We start from the raw sequence: 24,896 nt of genomic DNA, 5'->3' as shown, positions 1-24,896 counted from the left end.
TACAGATTTTCATTTCAAAATCATCTACATGTGTAATTTGTTTAAGCAGATTCTGTTTAGCAAGTGCACAAGTATTTGTGTGTTATTGTATGGACAAGTATAACTACATGCATGTGTGAGTATCTAATCTTTATATTTACTATACAAGTTTTTGTAAACAAAGGACATTTACAGAAAGGATATTTTTGTACGTAATATATTTATTTTATACATTTGTTAACAAATATTATAAAATATAAATGTCTGAACAGACTGAACTACATAAAAAGTAAATTTACAGATATTTTAAATGGTTAAAAAAATTATGGTAGAAATATTATATTTTCTTTGTGTAGCAGTGCATTTTTACTGCTGCCAAGACTATTTTCTGTGAAAATAATGTGTGTGTTGATTCTGCCATCTAGTGGTAAAAATGTAGATTACTGGAACTGTAAATCAACCTTTGACTTTTATGCAAAAAGTATGAATGTGTTATGAGTAAGCAATAAGCCAGTATATACTGTAGGTATAGCATCCAAATACTGACCATTTTTATTATTTAAATGGACATTAAACTGAAAAACTATATTATGTTTTATATATTATATGTATTAGAAGTGCAGCGATTACACTTGTTAAAAATTATTATAAACTGTGAATAACCACTTCTGTGCTAAAACATGCAATTTAAATTAAATACTGGGGCTAAACATGGGTGTGAATGTAGCTCTTTTTATATTTAATTATCAAATTATGCAATGTTCATTCAAATATCTGCTTGCTGGATAATATATATCAGTCACTAAATGTAGCTTGATCTCACAGAAAGAGACCTCTAAATTATTTTATTATTCATATGCACATTAATAAAAACAATATGAAAATGTTATAAAAATCATTTTATTGTTTAGTGGTTTCTCTCTTACCATTCTTAGTAATTCATTTTGCTAAGCCAAGGCCCATTATCGAATTAAAAATAAAATAAACTTGATTTCAATCTCCACTGCTTAAAGGGACACTGTACCCAAAATATTTCTTTTGTGATTCAGATTGAGCATGAAATATTAAGCAACTTTCTAATTTACTCCTATTATCAATTTTTCTTCGTTCTCTTGCTATCATTATTTGAAAAAGAAGGCATCTAAGCTTTTTTTGGTTTTAGTACTCTGGACAGCACTTTTTTATTGGTGGATGAATTTATTCACCAATCAGCAAGGACAACCCAGGTTGTTCACCAAAAATGGGCCGGCATTTAAACTTACATTCTTGCATTTCAAATAAAGATACCAAGAGAATGAAGACAATTTGATAATAGGAGTAAATTAGAAAGTTGCTTAAAATTTCATGCTCAATCTGAATCACGAAAGAAAGATTTTGAGTACAGTGTCCCTTTAAATAAATACTTGTTTTACATAAAGTAAAGCATAAAACCCCACCATATATAATGTTGGCTCTTTTGGGACAGCCTAATTGTGCTTTTTTGTTAATTGATTCAATTAATCAATGCACACTAGTTTAATGCAATGTTACATTTTTAGGTATGTTATGCATTTTCGTGGTACTTATCTTGGTAAAGTGTTGCACATTTGAAAGTTTTTTGCTTTGAATCATAAATTGTTTTTTTTTTTTTTTTGGACAAATACAAGTTTAAAAACATTTTCACTTATCCTCCAAATAAAAAAAACCCCTCAAATGCCACACTATCATGTAAAACATGTATGGCAGCTTGGTGCACAGTATTCAACTACATATATTTGTTTATCATGAATGCTGACATATGTTATTGTTGATAGTAATACAAAATTGTAGCTATAAATTGATTATAGGTACTGGAAATGAACATGAATTATGACTGCTATTGTATAAACTTAAGTACTTCAATGTATTTATACACATTTTATAAAACTTTAAAGAAGACTTTGTGGCTTAGTATCTCAAACCGAGGTGCATATAGCTCTGGACATTCGTGAGCTATTCAGGGGTTGTCCTCATTTTTTTTTTCATGTTTCCCTTTATAATGATTTAATGATTTATCTTTGTTAACTAGCCATAATATTTTAGATAGTGAAATGTGACAGGCAACGCAGGGATTGTGCAACTTTCAATGGTGCAATAGTGTTATTGTTTAATGTTACAGATAAATGATATAATGAAAGTATACTCATTTATATATATCATACTGATATGATAACAGTAAACTACCCAAATATTAATGTTCACTGAAGAAAACCAAGACCCATTGGTAGAGGAAAACATGCCCCACAATTCTGACAAGAAAAAGTAGTTCTAACCACGGTGGCATAAAAAAAGTCTTCCAAGTAAGGTATGTAAAAGATACTTTTAACAGATAACCTGTGTCTAAAATTGTCAGATTCATAGAGCTAATATCATGAATTTTAATTGCTGACAGCCTGTGTATAAATGTATCTTTTCTGTGAAAGTTGCTTTCAATATTCACTGTCAATAAACATTTTTTATAGATTTAAGGGATCTGCTATTAGTAATACGATCATTAAAGGGATTCACATGGAGCATACAATTTTAAACAAACAAATTTGATTAATTCTCTTGGTATCCTTTGTTGAGAGTAAGCTCACTAGCAGCAATAGGTTACTAGGAGCTAGCTAAACACATCAGTTGAGCCAATGACAAGAGGCATATATGTGCAGTCACCATCAGCCACTAGGGAGCTTGGTCTAGGCTGTCAGGGTGGAAAGGGGTGTGACTGAGCATATTCTGGACATAGCATGGCATTTCTGGGTGGGGTTTAGTAATTTCCTTTATTTGGGAAACAAAGCTAAATAGGGACAGAGCTGCCAGTCTATGAAATTGTCATAAACAAACCTGGGAGCTTTTTATATTATTCATGGCAGCATTTTGTCATCAAATTATTAAATATGTAACATAGAAACAGAACATAATAAGTCTGTGTCACCAGTCACTGATAAATATTCTCTATTTTCTGGGTTTAGTTACAATAGTTAAGCTCCTGTTACCAAAAGAGTAAGTTATTTTACTAGGACCAGAAGGATGGGGCAGAGTAAAGCCGAACCAGGGACAATTGTACCCCACAAAATGCAGGGTCGCTAGGAGCTCTGCTTAAGTGTGTGAACTTTGTCTTTATAATGTAAATATTCTTTTTTAAGCAGCATTGTAGTTTCGAGGGAAATGTAGAACATTGGGAATAATCCTGCATGTCTGGCTACAAAACACAGGTACACGTTTGTGTCATGTTGCTGGGAGTTATTGGCTCTTACACATGCCAAAACAAAACTTGAAAGTTATTCACATATAAAAATGATATATATTTTTGCTTATATTGGATGTATTTATAAAATCTTCCCAATAATATCATAGTAAAATAGATTGTGGACACTGGCAATTTACATGATTTTTTTAAATTAATTGGATTATGCTCTGTTAGGTTTTCTAATTTTTATTTAAGTATGTTAAAGTGATGATAAATCCTTGTGTTTTTGAAACTCTAGGATTTACCACTGCTATAAATAAAGGTGACATTCAGTCTTGAAGTATAAAAAACTTCATGCTGAAAGTTCCTTTATTTGCCTGCAGTTTATGCCGAGCTGAGTGCCCACGGCAAATTTGCTACTTTTTTCAATGAGGTGGTGTTTCCATCTCTAAGCCAATAGTGTGCTAGTCATCCGGCATAATGCCAAAGGGCAAGCACAGCTATTGGCTAAGAAGTGGAAGTGTCACCTCATTGAAAAAAAAGTGTTTTTGCTCTGTAAAAACTGAAGGCAAATAAAGGAAGTTTCATCATGAAGTTTTTTTATATTTCATGACTGAAAGTTCCCTTTATTTATAGCACTAATAAATCTCAGTATTTAAAAAACACTAGGATTTACCATCACTTTAAGACAACACACCTTTTAGCATTTCTGATAATAAACTGCTATTTTAACATGAGAATGTTCATAAAAGATTAGTGATATTTTGCTCTTAGAATTCAAATTACACTTTTCTAATGAATATTAATTTTTTTTAAAGGAGACTATCAAAATTGTTCTTTTTTTATTCTGTAGCTAGCCCTTATATACATTTTCACATAACCATAGCACATTAATTTCCATTATAACATTATTTTTATTCAAGGAAGGATGAAACTACAAAATAAATATTCCTAGAATATAATTACATAGTTCGATGCATGGTCCTATACAGTCATGCAGACACATGCTAGGTTTTTTTTCTAACACTACAGAATTAAACCTATCCATAAACATCACAAATATTTAAGATACTCATGATGTATATATGTATGCAATAGAAAGAACACAATAGATCTGAGATGAAATTATATTAAGAGATAACGTTATTTTAACATAAAATGTAACAAATATATCATATATAATATAGTAAAAATGTCAGGGATGTATATAGGAAACAGGTAATCAAAACACAGATACAGTTGTCTCCCTTACTGTACATTAATTTTTCATTTTGGTGAACAAGATATTTTATGTGCAAAGGAAATGGAAGTGCGATAAATAAATTATATAAGACGTGCCATATACATTTACCACTGGATGGTGTTAATGCGCGTCAAAAGTCTATAGCTCTGAAGACTTTTTGGTGCTCCATACTACAATCTATATAATAATGTACACGTTTTCTGGTGTTCAAAAAGTAGGTTTTAATTCAATTAGGACCTCTGACTTATTGTTTTGGATAAAATGGGCCCTAAAAAACTTCATATCGCAAGATATGTTCTTGCCGGCAAGTCAAGCAAAGTAACAACTTGTTTTATCTCAATAAGAAAAAATAAATCTATCTTTAGATTTACCTATTATCCATTATTTTTTTTATTAAGTTTGATAGTATCTATGTAAAAGAAAACAATATCAGGAAATCTTGGGATATGTAAAAACCTCAGGTAACAATTAATTAAACATTAAAAACTAAATAAATGCTAGACAGAAAGATACATTTAATGCAAAGATTAGCATAAGAGAAACATGCAGATTTTTTAAGTATATGAAATATCTTAATATTAAAAAATAAATGTAAAGTTTTAGTGCCCAATAATGAAGTGGGCACTACCATTTTTTAACCCAGGTTTTTCACTCTGTTGAGGCCAATTATAGACAGTTATAAATGAGCCAGTAGATTGTGCATCCAATGAATGTGTAGAATATAGCAATTTTACTTCTAACAGGAAATGCAAAGCACGCCATTTTAATTTTAAATTACAAGAAAATGGAACAAACTAAATAATGAATGTATGTTGCTAAGTCTATTTTATTTTATTCTTACTACATATAATAAAACCATTTTATAGTACAGTTCTGAGGTGTTAAATCTCTCTTTAAAAGTAGAGATTTAGGATAACAGTAAATCAAGGCATCTTGCTCTTATTTGCTGATAAATAGTTTGAGGCCTATTAAAACTAAATGAATGGTGGTTGTTTTTATTTTACATTCACATGTGTCTTCTCTGATCTACTGGATAATGTCAGAATTTGTTTTTAATTATATTAAGCCTCTTTGGCCACATGCAAAATTAATTATTGTCAGCTTATAATTAAAAAAAAAAAAGGATTTCATAAAAGAGGAATATATAATGTGACAAATTTTATTGCTCTTCAAAATGGACACTTTTTTGTATTAACTACAACATATGACATTTTGGCTAAAAAAAAGAGAGAAAATCTACTTACTTTTCAAGTGCCATCTGTGTCCCCCCGTTTTTAGAATTATTATGATTTTATGTCTCATAGATTGATATATGGATATTTGTAGTCAATTAATTCTGCAAAGGCTCATTTTTAACCAACTACTTTGTAACATTTTCATTACCTATTATTTAAATGTGCATCATATAATGTCGCTGTTTCAATATATACAGATGTTTCAAAACTCTTTTTTAATCAGTGTTTAGTATAATTCTAGGCCAGAACAAACATAGTTTTAGGAAATTATTTTTCAAATTATGGGTCCCCATTTCAATCCACTCTCACAGACATGCAAATCATCTAATAAAATAGATTTAAGTTCTTTTCCACTTTTGTTGCTGTCGACAGTGTGCCATTTTCTATCATTAAACTCTGTTTTTAGATTTTAGACTAATTTGTCTAAACTTTCAGTTATTAGTATGATTTTAGTCAATGCTTGAATCAAAAGATGGCCCAACCAGTCAACTACACTTCAGCAGATGAAACTGAGACTTGAAATAAACTACAAGATAGGGGTTCTCGAGAAGCTCAGTACATTTGTAATAAATCATTTTACTACAATTTAAAAAAATACTTTTTTTAACTTGAGTTTGCAGATAATTTTTCCCTAGGCTTTACTACCTCATTCCACTATTTATGATTTAATGGCTTGGATTCCCAACCAGAACTATGGTTGTAACCTGGTTTATCAGGTATGTTTTAGATTATTGCCTATGTTGACCTATCATGCTTTCTGCTTTAGAAGAGACATGATGTTATTTAGAGATAGGGTTTAATATTTGTTTTAAATTGAAGAAAGAGGTTTCTCTTTAGCGTTCTTTCTACTTTTCTAACATTTCTATAAAATTAATTTTAAGATTCAAATAATACATTGGAACGTTGGTTTGTATAGGCTTCAATAAACTGAAGTTTATAAGAAATCAGTATTAAAATCTTAATATGTGATTGAATATTCTATTTTCCCTTTTTAAGTGTTCTGTTCTTAGCTTAGCTAACAATATGTGAGATGAATGTTTAGTTTTTTTAATTAAAATTGGCCACCCATTCAGTTAGTTTCTCTTTTCTTTGTAAATTATGTCAGGTCAGCAAGTTGCATGTTTAACTATTGCCTCAAATCCATTATATCAGAAAAACCACAAGTGGTCATAGTGAGACTACATTAGAGACTTTCAAGTAGTGGAGAGTTAGAATGCAAGGAGAAGAAGTCTGAGAAGTACAGACATTAAAAGCTTAACAAGCGGAAATAAAAGTTATACAACAGGAAGTAGTAATAAATAATTTATTAGTAAAAAAATAAATAAAAGTGGTTGTAGATAGTATCTATTGGATGCCACTAAAGACTGCACTAGAGCCCAAATTTTAAAAAACAACATCTAACTTTACATTGCCCTACACTAAAAAGGAAACATTTAATTGCAGAAATTAAATGTGGTGTCATGTTACATGTCAATTTGATTGTGAAATTACCTCATAAATATTCTAGTATAGAAAGATAAAATCATATTGCTACATCCATTGTATTGGTAATGTGTCTGTAATTTATTTAACATCCTAGTACAGAATTTTTTAATTAGGCTAACAGTGAGCTACACATTTTTGATGGTTGTTGACAGCACATCAGTGTGATCAAGTTGGTTCCAAACTATGGAAATTACTAAATATCTAGTAATAGATAGACATTAGAATAGTTACTCAAGGTTTTTGGGATTAAAGAGAATCTGTTAATGTTATTCGTATAATCAAATATAAGGATGATTTTTAGTAGAACATTTGCATTTACTTCTGTTACTTCAGATTAAGGGTCTGATGAATTAAAGCTCTCGTCTCTGGTGAGATTTTCTACGCAGTCTCGTTAGTACTGCGAGATTCCTCAAAACCTATTAGCTTATGAACTCTCTATCTAGCAATACAAAGTTCTGGATGTGAATGAGGGACACATAGATTGAAATAAAATGCTCTAAAAAAGCCCCTGAACATTTTGTAATTTATCTCCGTGCTGGCAAGTTTTTGATTATCAGGACCTAAGGGTCAGGTTTTAATCAATAGTAAGTAGCATTTTAACCTGGTAATTGTAATATTATTATAATCAGGTATTTGTAGAGTGCCAACAGGTTGAATTATAACAACAAGTCATGTAGCAATATTTCAGGGAGCTCTACTTTTCCTGTAACGTTGTGCTCAGCTGTATTAAATGGGTTACTCTGCCATGCATGTTAGTGATTTTCATATCCCCAGGCAACAAGCTGCAAAAAAATCCTAAAGGGGGTATGCTTCCATTGCAGATAATGACTCAGGAGATATAGCTGCTTATTGGCTGTACTGTCATGAGGGTAAAAAAGGGTAATCAGTCTTGCACACCCTTTATGCCACTAAGTTTAATTCCAAAATATGCAAACAACAAAAGGGAGGAATTTTTAATCCCCCCTTGCTTTGAATTAAACATAGAAACATAGATTTTGACAGCAGATAAGAACCATAGGCCAACAAGTCTGTCCATATTTCCAATTAAGTGTAATCTAAATTAGCTACTAGCATAGCCTTATGCTTATCACAGGCATTCTTTGTCAGCAGATTTGTGTTTATTTTATCCTTGAGCCAAATGATCAACAAAAATATTATGCACTGCTTATGTGAAAATGGCTCAACTCTATTTACACTATTTATCCGAGGGTGTGATGGGGAACTTGACTTCATATAATTTGGAATTTCCGATAAATTACACTCTAATTGGTTACATGCATGGGAACTTACATTTAAAAAGCAATCATTTGCAAATAAAAATAAACACTACACACTTTCAAAATAATTTGAAAGCTCACCTTATTTTAATTTTAATGATGCAACATAAGCATGCTCAAATAATGAATTCCTCTCCACACTTGTCTATCTAGCTATAATATTATTTTATATGAAATTGTATGATATATTTCAGTGAGACTTCTTTTTCTCTTGCAGTTTTATGGGCAATGACATTTAGACCTTTTGTAGTACTTATGTATGCTTATTCAAAGTGAGTATGTGTTCTAATTGTTTTATATGTAATATCTCTGGTTATAATACTTTCCTAATGTTCTCCTATGTTTGTATGAATGCCCCCCAAGTGCAGACATAATAACTGTAAAATACCTACCATTACCCTGTTTATTACAGTATTGGGATGACTTTGTCAAATGAAGCACATTAATTTATTATTATGTTTAAAGAGTGCTGAAATAATTAAAGGGCCACTAAACCCCAAATTTTTCTTTCATGATTCAGATAGAGAATACAATTTACTTCTATGATCTAATTTGCTGCAATCTTTAGATATCCTTTGTTAAATAAATAGCAATGCTCATTGGTGAGCCAATCACACGAGGCATCTATGTGCAGCCACTAATCAGAAGCTACTGAGCCTATCTAGAAATGCTTTTCAGGAATATCAAGAGAATGAAGCAAATTAGATAATAGAAGTAAATTAGAAAGTTAGAAACAATGTGTATGGAGAAGCACTAAAGAGCTAAAGGTGCAACAGTGAATTACAAAAACAGATATATCAACTGGCTATGCCAAAGAATTTATTAAAACAATTTCGATAGAATACATAAATGTAAAGATATATGTAAAAATCGGACGTCTCCGATATAGTGTAAAACCACAAATAAAATAAAATCACAAATAAAATAAAATAAGTACTGTTGCCACTAAGATAGATAAAGTCTCTGATTTGGTGCTGTAATTGATGGTACAGGGGCCCCTCAAACACAAAGAAAGTCTCACCAAGCGAGATCCATATTAGGGTAAGATTAATACGTATTACCTTCCTCCCATGGGTGGTCTAAAGTTTGACCGGCTTGTGAACTTACACCTCCGTGAGGCGCGTATGTGGCTTGTGACGTTACCGACCAGGGGTGTTGTCTCCAGGCTAAGATCCTATTGGTCAGGATCGCTGAGCGTGAAGTATAGCAGCCGCTATATTGTAGAATTGAACAGGTCTCCGCTCTTAGTGCAGATATGCACGCAGGATTAAACTTGTCATACAGCAACTTCGTAGGAACTTGCAGCTTGCTTTAGTTCCAAATTCTTCTTGCTGTCATTGGGCTCTGTGTATTCGATATCCATAAAACTTTATCCGGAACAGTGTCCTTCTCAGCACAGTCTTAATGCTCTTCTTGAAAAAGTCCTGTAAGAGGGAGAAACGCGTTGATGATAAGAAGCCACAGCTATACTGTGTTTTATGATATCCACACAAGAGCATTAAGACTGTGCTGAGAAGGACACTGTTCCGGATAAAGTTTTTGGATATCGAATACACAGAGCCCAATGACAGCAAGAAGAATTTGGAACTAAAGCAAGCTGCAAGTTCCTACAAAGTTGCTGTATGACAAGTTTAATCCTGTGTGCATATCTGCACTAAGAGCGGAGACCTGTTCAATTCTACAATATAGCGGCCGCTATACTTCACACTTGGCGATCCTGACCAATAGGATCTTAGCCTGGAGACAACACAACAGAAAGAGTTAGAGGTGGCGCCTACGGCTAGCTGTCTTGAAAATAAAAAAGTAAATAATTTTATAAAATCAAATAGTGTAAATCAACGTAATAATATTAAATTTTTTTAATATTATTACGTTGATTTACACTATTTGATTTTATAAAATTATTTACTTTTTTATTTTCAAGACAGCTAGCCGTAGGCGCCACCTCTAACTCTTTCTGTTGTCCTGTCTAGCATCCATGTTTGCAAATTTGTGAGATTTTTTGCAAACCTAGAGGTAGGCCAGTCTGTCTCACAAACAGTTTGATACACACCCCTTGTTTCCTGGAGACAACACCCCTGGTCGGTGACGTCACAAGCCACATACGCGCCTCACGGAGGTGTAAGTTTACAAGCCGGTCGAACTTTAGACCACCCATGGGAGGAAGGCAATACGTATTAATCTTACCCTAATATGGATCTCGCTTGGTGAGACTTTCTTTGTGTTTGAGGGGCCCCTGTACCATCAATTACAGCACCATATCAGAGACTTTATCTATCTTAGTGGCAACAGCACTTATTTTATTTTATTTGTGATTTTATTTTATTTGTGGTTTTACACTATATCGGAGACGTCCGATTTTTACATATATCTTTACATTTATGTATTCTATCGAAATTGTTTTAATAAATTCTTTGGCATAGCCAGTTGATATATCTGTTTTTGTAATTCACTGTTGCACCTTTAGCTCTTTAGCGCTTCTGCATACACATTGTTTCTGACATTTATCTGCTTTTCCTATACGTTAGGGACTATAGGGTTGGAGTAGCTTGGTGCTCTCTTGCGCACACTTTTTCACATTACTAAATTAGAAAGTTGCTTAAAATGGTATTCTCTATCTGAATCACGAAAGAAAAAAATTGTGTTTAATGTCCCTTTAAAGGACAAAAATGAGAGCCACAGTTAAATTAAATATGTGGTACCTTTATCAGTGGGTAAAACTGCATTTTTCTAAATCATTTAGTGCAGATTCATGTATAGACCATATTAAATTCATTCCTTTCTACATTTTAATTTCAAAATCTGCAAACATTCTTTTATCAGAAAATGCATGATGCAGCTTAGATGCCAAAGAATAAGAAAGTTTAAAGTAGGCAACCAGTTTTTTTTTACGTTGTTCTGGAGTAATAATGCACCAATAACCACTGCAGTTCTTAAAGAGACATCTTCATGTATTAAAGGAAAGAAAGATTTGTAGACTCCATAACATTCAAAATTGTCTTTGCTGCCTCTAAAATGGTATTTCTGTTGTTCTGCCCACTTTTGAAATGGTAACTTTGCTGACTTAAAGGGACACTGAACCAAAAAAAATCTTTCGTGATTCAGATAGAGCATAACATTTTAAGCAACTTTCTAATTTACTCCTATTAGCAAATTGTCTTTATTCTCATGGTATCTTTATTTGAAATGCAAGAATGTACGTTTAGATGCCGGCCCATTTTTGGTGAACAACCTGAGTTGTCCTTGCAGATTGGTGGATAAATTTATCCACCAATAAAAAAGTGCTGTCCAGAGTCTGAACCAAGAAAAAAGCTTAGATGTCTTCTTTTTCAAATAAAGATAGCAAGAGAATGAAGAAAATGTGATAATAGGAGTAAATTAGAAAGTTGCTTAAAATTGCATGCTCTATCAGAATCACAAAAGACAAAATTTGGGTTCAGTGTCCCTTTAATTTAAATATATTATATGTCATACCTCTATACCTTGAAAGCATAAACCATTTCAATACAACAGCAAAGTACCTTACATTAGAAAGGGGCAGGACAATGAGAATTTTGAAAGAACAGCAACTTTACAGAAAACTTTAAAAATGACAATATTGTTAATAAACTACAAATGATTCTATATATAATGAAAATAGCTAGATACTGTTTTTGGAGCATGATCATGGGTCTTTAGCTATGCAATAACTGCAGTGCAAAAAAAAAAAAAAGGAAGAAAATAATTACCTAAAAGAAAATTAAATAATTGATTTATTAGAATGTTTTGGAGTCTCTCTACAAAGCCTTTCATGGGCAATCGTGCTGGCGGTCCTCAGATATAGCGTTGTTGTTATTAATAATACAAGTCTTTAATGTGAGCAATGAAAACATAATACATATGAGCAATGAATACAATAAGCGCAACGTTTAATGTGTGAGAAAAACTGCAAGATTAGATAGAAATAATTGAAATGCATGCAAGTATAAAATGTGCTAATTAAGTATAAAGCCAACGATTAAATAAAAAAGGAGAATGTAAACTGTTAAAGCATTCCATAAAATAAAGGGAAAAGTCAGAAAATAAAATCCTACATAATTTAACTAGATTTGTATTTACCAATAAATAAATCTCTTCACACTTGTATAAGAACCACATCAGTACTTGCGTAAATGTCTTCTGACCATTGTAGCAGGATGAAATGCTCCATAGAAAAGTCTGAATCCCTATCTAAACCACACTCAGAGTAAGAGTCAGTTTTACACTTAGTTACACAAGACTATTTGCAAACAGAGAGGAAAATGAGTCTAAAGAAATTGCACAAATCAAACGTGTTTGCCAAGAAGGGCAGACCTCTATATGGTTCTACAATGAGGATAAGAAACTGATATATTAGTAGGTATACATCTGGTTTTCTCTTTCATTCACTTCAAACCATGTACTGGTTGGTCCATACCAAAACTGAACCATATGAAAGCAAGGGTGGGTAGAAAACCTCTTCTATCAATGCTGGCTGCACTCACAAAAACAGATTGAATTGGTAAATATGGTAAACGCATACAAGAAAGACAATGCTCTACTAAGGCTTCATAATGACAGAGCATAGAATATGCAACCACCCAAGTGAAATAATTCAGGATCTTAAAAGAACCAGCTTTTTCATAAGCCATTAGGATAGCAGAGGAATTTCCATTGGTTAAAGAAATTCTTGAAAGCTTTTTGGATATTTTTCTGGTACCAATATGGAGAACAAAATAAAATCAAACTTCAAAAAAATTTGTTTTGTAATGATTCTGTAAACCATATTAAACTTATGGAAATACAATAAGGAGGAACTCACAAAGAATATTGGGTTCTTTTTAAATAGGACACTTTCCTAGGCTTTCAGAAAACGAATGAAAAAATACTATACTTAAAACATAAAGAGAATATTAAATATATATATAATTTACAGAATCCAATAGATACATAATTTACATTATTTGTAAAATGTGGCCAAAAACCTTGTAACACAACTTAGCTGTTACAGGTAAACTGGATTAAAGGGATATGAAACACCCAAAGCAGAAAGAGGATGGGCATAGGTAGGATTTGGTGTTTCCATACCCTCAGACTTCTTTGAGTCTTTTCTATCTACTTCATTGGTCAGAGGAAATCTACCCACCATTACCAATATGGTTCTACAGCAGTGTGATAGAGTATTTCTGACTGGTTTTTTTTTCATGTTAACTGTTCTCTGTTTATAGTTGTTTAATTTTATTCAATTTTATTGCCTTTAAAGGGAACTAATAGGCAGATAGCCAGATACAAATACACTCATGATCCACACAAATTACTTAATCTAATATATTTTTAATGTCAGCTGGTCAAGACAAGACCATGTACTTAGAGGCAGTTACTTAGTTTGAGAGTCATGTTTTATGTTTAACTGGGAAATTGTTATTCTCATGTGTATTGTGTAAGAGCTACAGCTCTTTAGCCTACAATATAATATGAAACTGAAGATTTTATCAACTTGTGATACATTTATCTCTGTTGTATATATTGGTTTTTGAGGCTAATACTTTATGTAATATGTTCTCTGCTGATAATGGAATTTGGTTTGCAATAATATCTTTAGCTTTTTATTTTATTAAGGTGTTTCAAGTTATTTTTTTTCCTGCTTTATAAAGACCACACTATAAGCTGCAAACTACTAAAGCAAAAATAGGAACAGTATTGCAATATAATTTTATAGGACTATATTCACTAAAATGAAATCTTTGTTCTGCCGTGAGACAAACTTAATCAATTCCTGTATTATGTTAGGACCCTATTCACTCAAGTGTGGAAAACAGGAATCCCTTCCAGTTTGTCTATTTTACCCTCTTTAGTAAACAGGGAACAGAAAATAAGATATATTGAACTTTTAAGGCCTTGTGTTAAAGGGACACTGAACCCAATTTTTTTCTTTCCTGATTCAGATAGAGCATGCAATTTTAAGCATCTTTCTAATTTACTCCTTTTATCAAATTTTTTTAATTCTCTTGGTATGTTTATTTAAAAAGCAAGAATGTAAGTTTAGATGCCGGCCCATTTTTGGTGAACAAACTGGGTTGTCCTTGCTGATTGGACAGCACCAGTAAACAAGTGCTGTCCATGGTTCGGAACCAAAAAATATGCTGGCTCCTTAGCTTAGATGCCTTCTTTTTCAAATAAAGATAGCAAGAGAACGAAGAAAAATTTATAATAGGAGTAAATTAGAAAGTTGCTTAAAATTGCATTCTCTATCTGAATCGTGAATGAAAAAAAAATGGGTTCAGTGTCCCTTTAAAGTATACAAAACAAATATGTTACTGTCATTGAAAAATAGCTGTACCAACCTTAGGGAAGTATATAATACTAGAAATTATTAATTACTTTTGTCATCAAAAATGAGACTAAACATTGTACATTGGGGCATAATGACAAAATCATCACTTCTATGACCTAGATTGAGTGAAACGTGTTTATGAAAATAATATTTTGTGGGAATAACGTGCCACATAACAACAAGTTGGGGGATGAAGGGATATGACGCCCCAAATGTTTCTTTCATGATGCAGATAGAACACACAATCTTAAAAACTTTTCAATTTACTTCTATTGTCAAATTGTCTCCATTCTCTCTGTATCCTTTGTTAAAGTAATCTATGGGAATTGTTGTAGATAAATTATTTGATACGCTTTTCTACAGCATTGAAATCAATCCCATATGGTAAACCCTAACATTCCCCATTTACATTCAAACTTTAAGTTCCTTTAAAAAATGTTTATTCCAAATTATGTGCTTTTATATTAATTGCTACAAATGTTAGGAATAATTCACATTTCATATCCTAATCAGTAATGTTTACCATAACCAAAGTTTGGTGAAATTAAATTCAATAGTGCAATATTCAGTTCAGTTTTGAAGCTCTTTAAATATTGCAGTTAAAAGTTTTCGTTATTGCTAGTTATGCTATGTTAGTAATGATCTCATTACCATATAAAGAATTGACAGGTTTATTATAATATACACAGGGCACTACATGGGATGTATTCAAAAAGGTTTTAAATTCATACCCACTTTTTAAAAAGTAATTTAAGAAAAGTCTGATGGCATCAGAGCAAGATGGACCACTCAACTTGAATGTATTCTTATTCACTGTAAAGTATTTGCTAAGTTTAAACACTGGCTTCACTCCACTTGTCTACAGAACCCAACTTTTAAACTGACTTACCAGCCATTTAAACTTAATAATTGTATTTAATTGTCTCTCCTTTTTGGCTAATAACAAATGGCCCCTGCATTGGCATAAATAAACCATTTTGTATGTATGCCGTTTGCAAGTCAGTATATTTAGAGCAGGAAACTTGCAATAACTGTCTCAGGGCATTGATGGTGCTTTGCTGATAGCCAGTTTGCTCTGCTGGCTAGTTGGTTGTTTTTTTTTTAGAAAAGCTAACTTGAATAAATGTGGGTAGTGAGTAAGTTTTACTAAGTGACTTGGCCAACTAGAAGATTTTTTTTACAAATCAGTTTCTTCACTTTTCTTTAAGGGATAAACACTAGATCGAATGCATACAATTTTTTTTTTTAAAGTTTCATTAGCTGTTTAAATATTGACAAAATAAGTGTAATACATTTTAGTGTCTATAAAGTAATGGGTAGGTTACCTTCTCTGCTGTGGCCAATTAGAGACAGTTATAAATAGGTCACTAGAGTGTGCAGCCAATGGATGTAGGGAATACAACAGTGTTCTGCACTTCCCTTTCTAACAAGAACTGAAAAGCTCACTATTTCAGAATGAAATTACAGGAAAAGGGGACAAAATAAATAATGAAAGTATATTGCAGTTTTTTATATAATTTTATATATATATATATATATATATATATATATATATATATACTACTTATTAATTTGTAATACAATATCAAAGTGTTTAATGTCCCTTTAAAGTTAGTTTCCAGCAATTTCAAATTCAGACTTTGGTGACTAGACCCCCCTTATGACTCACCTAACAGAAAGAAACAAGGGTAGTGTTTCTGAACATATTGTTTTAGGGGTCGAGCTGTATGTTTGCAATTGTAATGCAATCCTTTGGAAGATAATTTAGGTAATAGCAAGAGAACAAGCAAAGCAATACTAATAAAATCATACACAAATGACCAGTTATACATAACTAATTATCACAGGGAAATAACGATACTATATAAAGGGTATGCTTACTGCTATAACGGAAACTCCAGCTGAGGTACTGTTGGGCTTGGGGCCCGTGTTGAAGTGTTTCTTTATTTTTCCAGCCACTGAGAGGGGATACTCATTTTCTGGCAGACCATCATCCTGGAAATAAGACAAATATATCATAAAATAACAATATGCTTCCGTACTCCCAAACAATGCAATGACATAATATTAGACAATAATTGAAAATGAACTGTTTTGTTTTATTGAAGAAAAAAAATTACTTGGTGTATTTCCTTCTGGCCTATGAGGTTAACCTCCGCCAAACATATAGCTTAATTTAAGCATGCATGTGGATTGATACATTGGTTAAAACAAAGTTAAAGTCAGCTCCAGAGCAGCAATGCACTGCTGGTAGCTAGCTAAACACTTCTGGTGAGCCAATGACAAGAGGAAATGTGTAGTGTCACTAATCACCAGCTAGCTCCAAGGATAACAAAGTAAATTTGATAATAGAAAAGTCATTTAAAATAATGTGTTCTAGCTGCATTCTTGTTTTAAAAGACATAAGAGCTTGAAAGATTTTACCCTTGGCTGCAATACAGTGCTCTCTGGCAGACATATGGTTAAAATAGATTTGTCAATTAGACTTTAACTAAACATGGCAAATACTTTAACCTTTTAAGGACAAAGCTTTCAGTTTGCTCAATTGTTTTATGACGGAAAAATTCCGTCATATGTCCTTAAGAGGTTAAATGTAAGATGCAGATATGAATCGCTATCTTCATAGACATCCCTAGAAAGCACAGCATATTTTCATGTTTCTTTCAGGTTTAAGAGTCATTCTGGGATATATTGAATAACATGTCTGTTTATTCAAAGAGCTGTGCTCAGTAAGGGCTGAGTGCTTTCCTCTAATCTGCTAACCATACTCTTTTATTACTGGGGGAAGCAACTTCCAGTGCACTCAGAATTATCTTCTATTAAATTAGAGTAACTGTTTCTATTTTCTTTGCCCCTAACTGTATATCTGATCTAAAGAAAACGGCTATTTAATTAGAATAATTGATTTGTTGTTTACTCAAAAATCTCTTCTGTTTGCTGCATCTTTACTGCACCTGTGGTTGCCTTTCTTAGTGAACACAGGACAATTAAAGGGGCATAAAAGGGCAAAGAGGGTAATCACAGCGACAGTGGCAGAGCTTAGCCAATCAGGGACGCCATAGGGGCTTAGCTATCAATTACTGACAATGTTCAGCTCTAGAGAAGAGGTGCAATGCTACTCCAGAGCTAGCTTTAAAGGTAAAGGAAACCCAAAAAATGTATTTCATGATTCAGATAGATCATGTAATTTTAAACAACTTTCTAATTTACTTCTATTTTCTTTGTTCTTTTGGAATCCTTTGTTGAAAAACAGGGATATAAGCTCAGGAGCGTACACGTGTCTGGAGCACTAATGGTCGCAGTTTTGCAAGAATGTTATCCATTTACAAGAGCACTAGACGGCAGCACTATTTCCTGCCATTTAGTGCTACAGACACCTACCTAGGTAAATCTTCAACAAGGATTACCATGGGAACAAAGCAAATTTCATAATAAAAGTAAATTGGAAACTTTCTTTGTTTTTTTAAATTGTATCCCTTTAACTTGTTTCATATCCCTTTAACTTGTTTCATATCCCTTTAACTTGTTTCATATCCCTTTAACTTGTTTTAGGTCTCTTTAATTAGACCCGTTTGTCAAAAGATGAGCCAAATTAAAATCTATTAGTTTTCAAACCATTCTTAATAAATGTTCCTTAATAATTTTGTTCAGCTTCAATTATATCCATTTTCGTATACCTTAACTGTCTGTCATACACTACATTCTTTAAAGTAGAACCTGCATTTGTTATGTATACAGTATTAAACTATATTATTACATTTGTTAAAAAAGATATCCCCTCTTTTTATATGTAACTTTTTAGTGCAAAATGCATTAGAAAACTATACATTTTTAGTAAAAAAATACACTACAATTTGAGCATGTTATAAGATCTATTTATTAAAGAACAATTAGAAAAGTCTAGTGTATTAAACTGTAATTTGCCATATGTTGCAATGAGCAAATAACCAAAAGTCTTGTTTATGAATCTATAACATCTATAGAATCAGTAGTTAGCAATAATGAATAAATATATATTTTTACATTCAATAAAATCGTCTAACTTGTAACTTCGCAAAAGTAAACTTTAATGCGTGCGGTTTAGCACGCTTTTTACAAGTTGAAAGTAAAAAGTTAGTGGGAGAGAGAAAACCCTGTGCTAACTTCAGGACTTCGGATATCATGAAAGGGTTAATTTCTTCTCCTCATAGACTTTAATGGAGCGCACTGTTAAAAATAAACAAACAAATCTGACACCGCACTAGACCAATAAAGCCGAAGGTAATTATGAATATTTTACATTCCAATTTTCTTCACATAGAAGTAAATGTTCTTTTTATTTTTAAATATATATTTCTATATATATTTGAGTATTTTTTTTAAAATATATATCTATACCTATATCTATAGGAATATATACAGGTAAAGATATATATATATATATATATATATATATATATATATATATATACAGTATATATTTAAAAATACAAAGAACATTTTCTACTGTGTGAAGAACATTGGAATGTAAAGTATTTAAGTATTTTTATTCAAACACAACAAAATACATTTAAACACATTTAAAATGGAATACAAATTATTTTTCATGTTTAAAGGGATTTGACTAGAAATGGCTCAAACAGTTGTAAACAGGCATACATTTGTTCTTTAAAGGTTGCATTGCCTGATACTAATTTCATTTTAATTATACATTTTATGACATCAAATGTATGTTAGTTCCCATGGTGAATGTCAAATAAGGCATGGAATACTTTAGCTGCTCAGCAAGAACAACATTTGACACTAAATTCCTGCACCATGCATTAAACTGTCAGAAACATGATATACACTGGAAATTGAGTCTTGTGTGACATGTGAAAAGGAAAATGCTGTCTTGTTGAATCTTTCCAATGTTGCTTTCATGTTTATATTTATTCCATGAAAACCCTCATCTAAAGGAATAAAAATATTTTAGATGTCTTATAAATCTCTCAATGTCGTAATAATAAGTCAGGATGAAAAACATAAGTGAGTGATATAAACAAACTATTTGAGAATTTTAGTGAATTAGAATTTGCCATTATTTTTTTTTTATATAAAAATGTGTTATGGAACTTGGTAGCTTATGATGTATCCATAAATACATTTGTTGGACTGTAATTCTTCCTAGACATTCATCTGATGACAATATGTCTGATATCTTGAAAGCTTATTAGAGATTGATTAGGGTTTCAGCACATTTGCTAAAAATAAAAATTATTGCCACATTTGTTCAAACAAATGTTGAATATTTTCTGAACATTCAACATTTCATTTTGTTCTCTATCGAATGGTACATCAAAATACTGAATGTAACATTTTAATATTAAAATTTGAATGTTGATTCTCATAGACTTCAATGAAAGCCTATGACAATTGATATTAATATGTGGTATTTAAATGTGTGATTGCTGAATGCTAATGTCAATTCTATGGAAAAATTTGAATTGAAGAATGAATCTCAGGGGGATCACTTATTCTACCATTCAAATGTCAAAAACAGACATTTGCCAATCCCTAAAGCATATTTACTTAAATAGCTTGAGGACAGTAAGACAAAAATCTATTTGTTGTTATGGCCCATAATGCAATTACAAATAAGGGTCTAGATTTAAATATTTTAGAATTTGCTGTGAAAAAACTTCAAATGCAAATACTGTATTTTTTGCTTTCGTACCAGGCCCATTTCAATGCATTGTAAGCAGGACCATAGCACACCCACATTACATTTTCTAAACATTTAAGAAGATATGAATTTCCCACATTCAAAATCAGTTAACACATGAAAAAACTATACAGGCTCTTTGTTTACCATCACATCCAAGTGAAAGGAGGATATTATACAGATTGGTTCTGTGTGTTTGATTAGAGTTTCTTTAATTTTCCTAGCAAAACAGTCCAGACTGCAGCAGCACCGTATACTTAAAAAAACTTATTAAGCCATATAAACATACAATATTTTGTACTGAGGTCTGGACTGTTTTGCTATTTGTTTGGGGTTTTGGTATAGACCCTAGCAGCCTGCTCCACCTAAGTGCTGAACAATTGTGTTGGTTTTTAATTTCCGAGCAAAATGTATTGTTTAAATGATAGATAAAAAGATAGATGACACATTTACTACCCATTCTCCAACTTTGCACCACCAACAAACTATCCTGACTATCATATTTTATTCACTTTTTTATAGTTTAAAAGTGTGATCTGAGCACTAACAGTTAAATAAAACAATGATATAAATGTATTTGTTTAAATGGGATCTGAGCATGCATAAAATAAGCCACACACATCTACAAAAAAGTGTGCTCTGATTAATTAGAATACTTCTCGTAGGGATTCTCAATGCACAATACCTGATCTCTTTACAGTCATTTGATATTCACACATATTTACTTATGGATTTTAATGGTTTAGCACACTGTGAAACCCAATTGAACAGCCTGAATACTATAGATTGTAATAGACACCATAATTACATAATCAGCTTGTAAGACTTGTGTTATAGTCATTAATTATGTTCCCCAAGTCACAGTGATGCAGAAGCAGAAAACTGTTAATCAAGGATGATCAACTTATAAAAAGTAGGACCATTGTGTATTTTTCTTTACTCTGATAAAAAAGTAGAAAATGTAAACATCTATAAAACAAACTTCAAATGAGCATGATAAATACTTCAAAACTACTCTGCAAACAGGCACCAGGACATTTACATTAGATCTATGAAAAAAGCGAGATATGTGAGACAGATACAGAAAAGAGGGAGTTTTAATTGTAGACTTTCATGGGGAATCAAAATGCATAGAACAGGAGGGCGGAATATTAAATATTTTGTAAACATTTATCTAATTTAGTACTAAGTTAATAAGTTTCTCACATGGGTTTTGGAAAAACTCCATCATCTCAATATATTTCCTGGGAGGTTGAAAGATAACTATATGGCTTAATTAGCTGTTTAAGCCCAGGCTAAATTAATTTTTAAGATAGACTTTGGATATAGCAGACATTCTTGAGTTCTAGTAAGATGTGTCATTTTTTTTTTAACTATGGCATACTTCTTTTACTCATATCCTCTGCCTTTCATTTTCAAATTATGATATATAGATATATATAAAATTTATAGGTATTTGATTGATTCTTACATTAACCCATGGATGTTCAAGAACTTGCAGAGCAGAAAACCTCTGATCCACGTCTACCTGTAGCATCATGGTGATTAGTTCCTGCAAAAAGAAATTAAAAAAAAGTCATTTGTGAATCCATTTAATAATTAAAACATCAGCAATAACTACTTATTTTCAAATCTCAAGGTGGAGCTTATTTTTAAATAATGTGTGACACAGAGAAGATTTATAGTATCTCAAAATGTAACATCCACAGAAATTGAATATTCTGTGATATATCAGCCTGATGCAATTTTACAGAACAGTTTACTGCTGAAATACCAAAAAAAATCTAGTATGAGGGTTAGAAAGTCTCAGACAAATATTTTGGCTTCCCTCTGCCTTCTCAGAGGGAAGTTGCAGCTAATCATTTTAGACATAATGGACAAGAAATGGTCGCTATTTTGTTTACTAATCTAATATTTTCCTGAATTGTTATTACCAAATTTGTTACACTATATTCATAATATCTTTGGTCACAGTGCTGAGATATGATCATGAGCAACGTTAATGTAAAAGCAAGCAGTGTAATTGTGATGGAACAGTATAAGCTATAATAAAAATCTCATTAAAAAACAAACAGGGTTGTGACAAGTGCAAAGCCGTATAACATGCCTGAGGGTGGAGAGTTGTAAACTACAGCATATAATTTACTTTGTTTATATTCTTGTACAAATTGTAGGTTTAATTTATCCTTCTGATAACCTGATACATATCCCAGACATTTGTGAATATCTTACAAAAAACAATTGCATGTGCTTTTGGGAATAACTTTTGTACCTGTACAGATTAAACTGTTAAAATATTTTTTGGGCATTTTGTTTTAATCTGAAAGAAATGTCCTTTTGATTTTAAATTGTTTAAAGAGACATTCTCTAAATCTATTAATATTTAACACTGCTTTTAGCTTTTTACTAATACTTAAATAAATGTATTTTTCTATTATCTTTTATTTAGGAAGCATACATGATTATACTCACAGCCAATTCAAAACCAGTCCTGGAGTAAGTTGTAGTAGGCAAAGGGGTTTAACACAGAGATACATACATATACATGTCTAAAGATAGCTATGTATGTTTTATACATATATATATATATATATATATATATATATATATATATATACACATATACCTGTATGTAGTATCTTCTAATAGTGTAGTATGTTCTGATAGTGTAGTATGTGTAGTACGTTCTGATAGTGTAGTATTTGTAGTATGTTCTTATAGTGTAGTATTTGTAGTATGTTCTGATAGTGTACTATGTGTAGTATGTTCTGATAGTGTAGTATGTTCTGATAGTGTAGTATGTGTAGTACCTTCTGATAGTGTAGTATGTGCAGTACGTTCTGAAAGTGTAATATTTGTAGTATGTTCTTATAGTGTAGTATTTGTAGTATGTTCTGATAGTGTAGTACGTATAGTATGTTCTGATAGTGTAGTACGTGTAGTATGCTCTGATAGTGTAGTATATGTAGTATAGTATGTTCTGATAGTGTAGTATGTGTAGTATGTTCTGATAGTGTAGTACGTGTAGTACGTGCTGATAGTGTAGTATGTGTAGTATGTTCTGATAGTGTAGTACATGTAGTATGTTCTGATAGTGTAGTATATGTAGTATGTTCTGATAGTGTAGTATATGTAGTATGTTCTGATAGTGTAGTATGTGTAGTATGTTCTGATAGTGTAGTACGTGTAGTATGTTCTGATAGTGTAGTATGTGTAGTATGTTCTGATAGTGTAGTATATGTAGTATGTTCTGATAGTGTAGTATGTGTAGTATGTTCTGATAGTGTAGTACGTGTAGTACGTTCTGATAGTGTAGTATGTGTAGTATGTTCTGATAGTGTAGTATGTTCTGATAGTGTAGTATGTGTAGTATGTTCTGATAGTGTAGTATGTGTAGTACGTTCTGATAGTGTAGTATGTGTAGTATGTTCTGATAGTAGTATGTGTAGTACGTGTAGTATGTTCTGATAGTGTAGTATGTGTAGTATGTTCTGATAGTGTAGTATATGTAGTATTTTCTGATAGTGTAGTATGTGTAGTATGTTCTGATAGTGTAGTACGTGTAGTATGTTCTTATAGTGTAGTATGTGTAGTATGTTCTGATAGTGTAGTACATGTAGTATGTTCTGATAGTGTTGTATATGTAGTATGTTCTGATAGTGTAGTATGTGTAGTATGTTCTGATAGTGTAGTACGTGTAGTACGTTCTGATAGTGTAGTATGTGTAGTATGTTCTGATAGTGTAGTACGTGTAGTATGTTCTGATAGTGTAGTATGTGTAGTACATTCTGATAGTGTAGTATGAAGTATAAAAACAGGTAGCTGCTCTGTTGGCATACAATTCCTCTGAACATACTACACAATCAGAGGTTTCTGGTGCTGTCTTTTTGTTTCCGCTTTTTGAGCCCTGTTCTATCCTCTTCTACTATATACAGGTATACCTCACTTTACAGCGCTTCACTTTACAGCGCTTCGCTAATACAGCGCTTTGTGGAGCTGAAGTTCAACTTCCAAGAATTTTGAAACAGTGCTGTAATCATCGTGAGAATGCGAGAAAAGTGACTGGCACCATTTTGCTATGCACAGTTCACCCATTTTACAGCATTACAGTGCAATCTGTGTCTCAGTGTTATAGTTTGACAAGTTTTACTACAGTAATTGTCTCTATTTTACAGGTACAGTATTTATTGAATACTGTGCTGTGCGAGTGTTAAACTAAACATAGCACTATTGCACTCCTAATATATGTTAGTTCAAACATGTTTTCACATTTTTAAACACACTGGCAAGTGAAAAGAAAGCTAAAACTGCCTTGTTTCACTTTAAGGCGGTTTTCACTTTACAGCGAGGCTCCGGTCCCTAACCCGCTGTATGAGCGGGGTATACCTGTATATATATAGAGAAGAACATACCTTACACAACTTTGGCTATATTGCAGTTGATCTAGCACAGTCAGGTTAGAACGATAAAAAA

At 32.0% G+C, this 24,896-nt stretch overlaps 1 protein-coding gene across 1 annotated transcript in view; it reads right to left on the bottom strand.

Annotated features, from left to right (window-relative positions):
• DCLK1 (doublecortin like kinase 1) overlaps positions 1-24,896 on the bottom strand; it is a 596,478-nt gene that overhangs the window by 44,782 nt on the left and 526,800 nt on the right. Inside the window, exons 14-15 of the mRNA XM_053708444.1 lie at positions 21,895-21,975; positions 16,622-16,735 (exon numbers count right to left, since the gene is read on the bottom strand). Of these exons, the coding sequence (XP_053564419.1) occupies positions 16,622-16,735; positions 21,895-21,975 (195 nt within the window). The remainder of the gene's footprint in view (positions 1-16,621; positions 16,736-21,894; positions 21,976-24,896) is intronic.

Source organism: Bombina bombina, chromosome 3 (assembly GCF_027579735.1).
Source record: "Bombina bombina isolate aBomBom1 chromosome 3, aBomBom1.pri, whole genome shotgun sequence".
NCBI lineage: Eukaryota > Metazoa > Chordata > Amphibia > Anura > Bombinatoridae > Bombina > Bombina bombina.
This window is presented reverse-complemented; position numbering and strand designations above follow the sequence as displayed.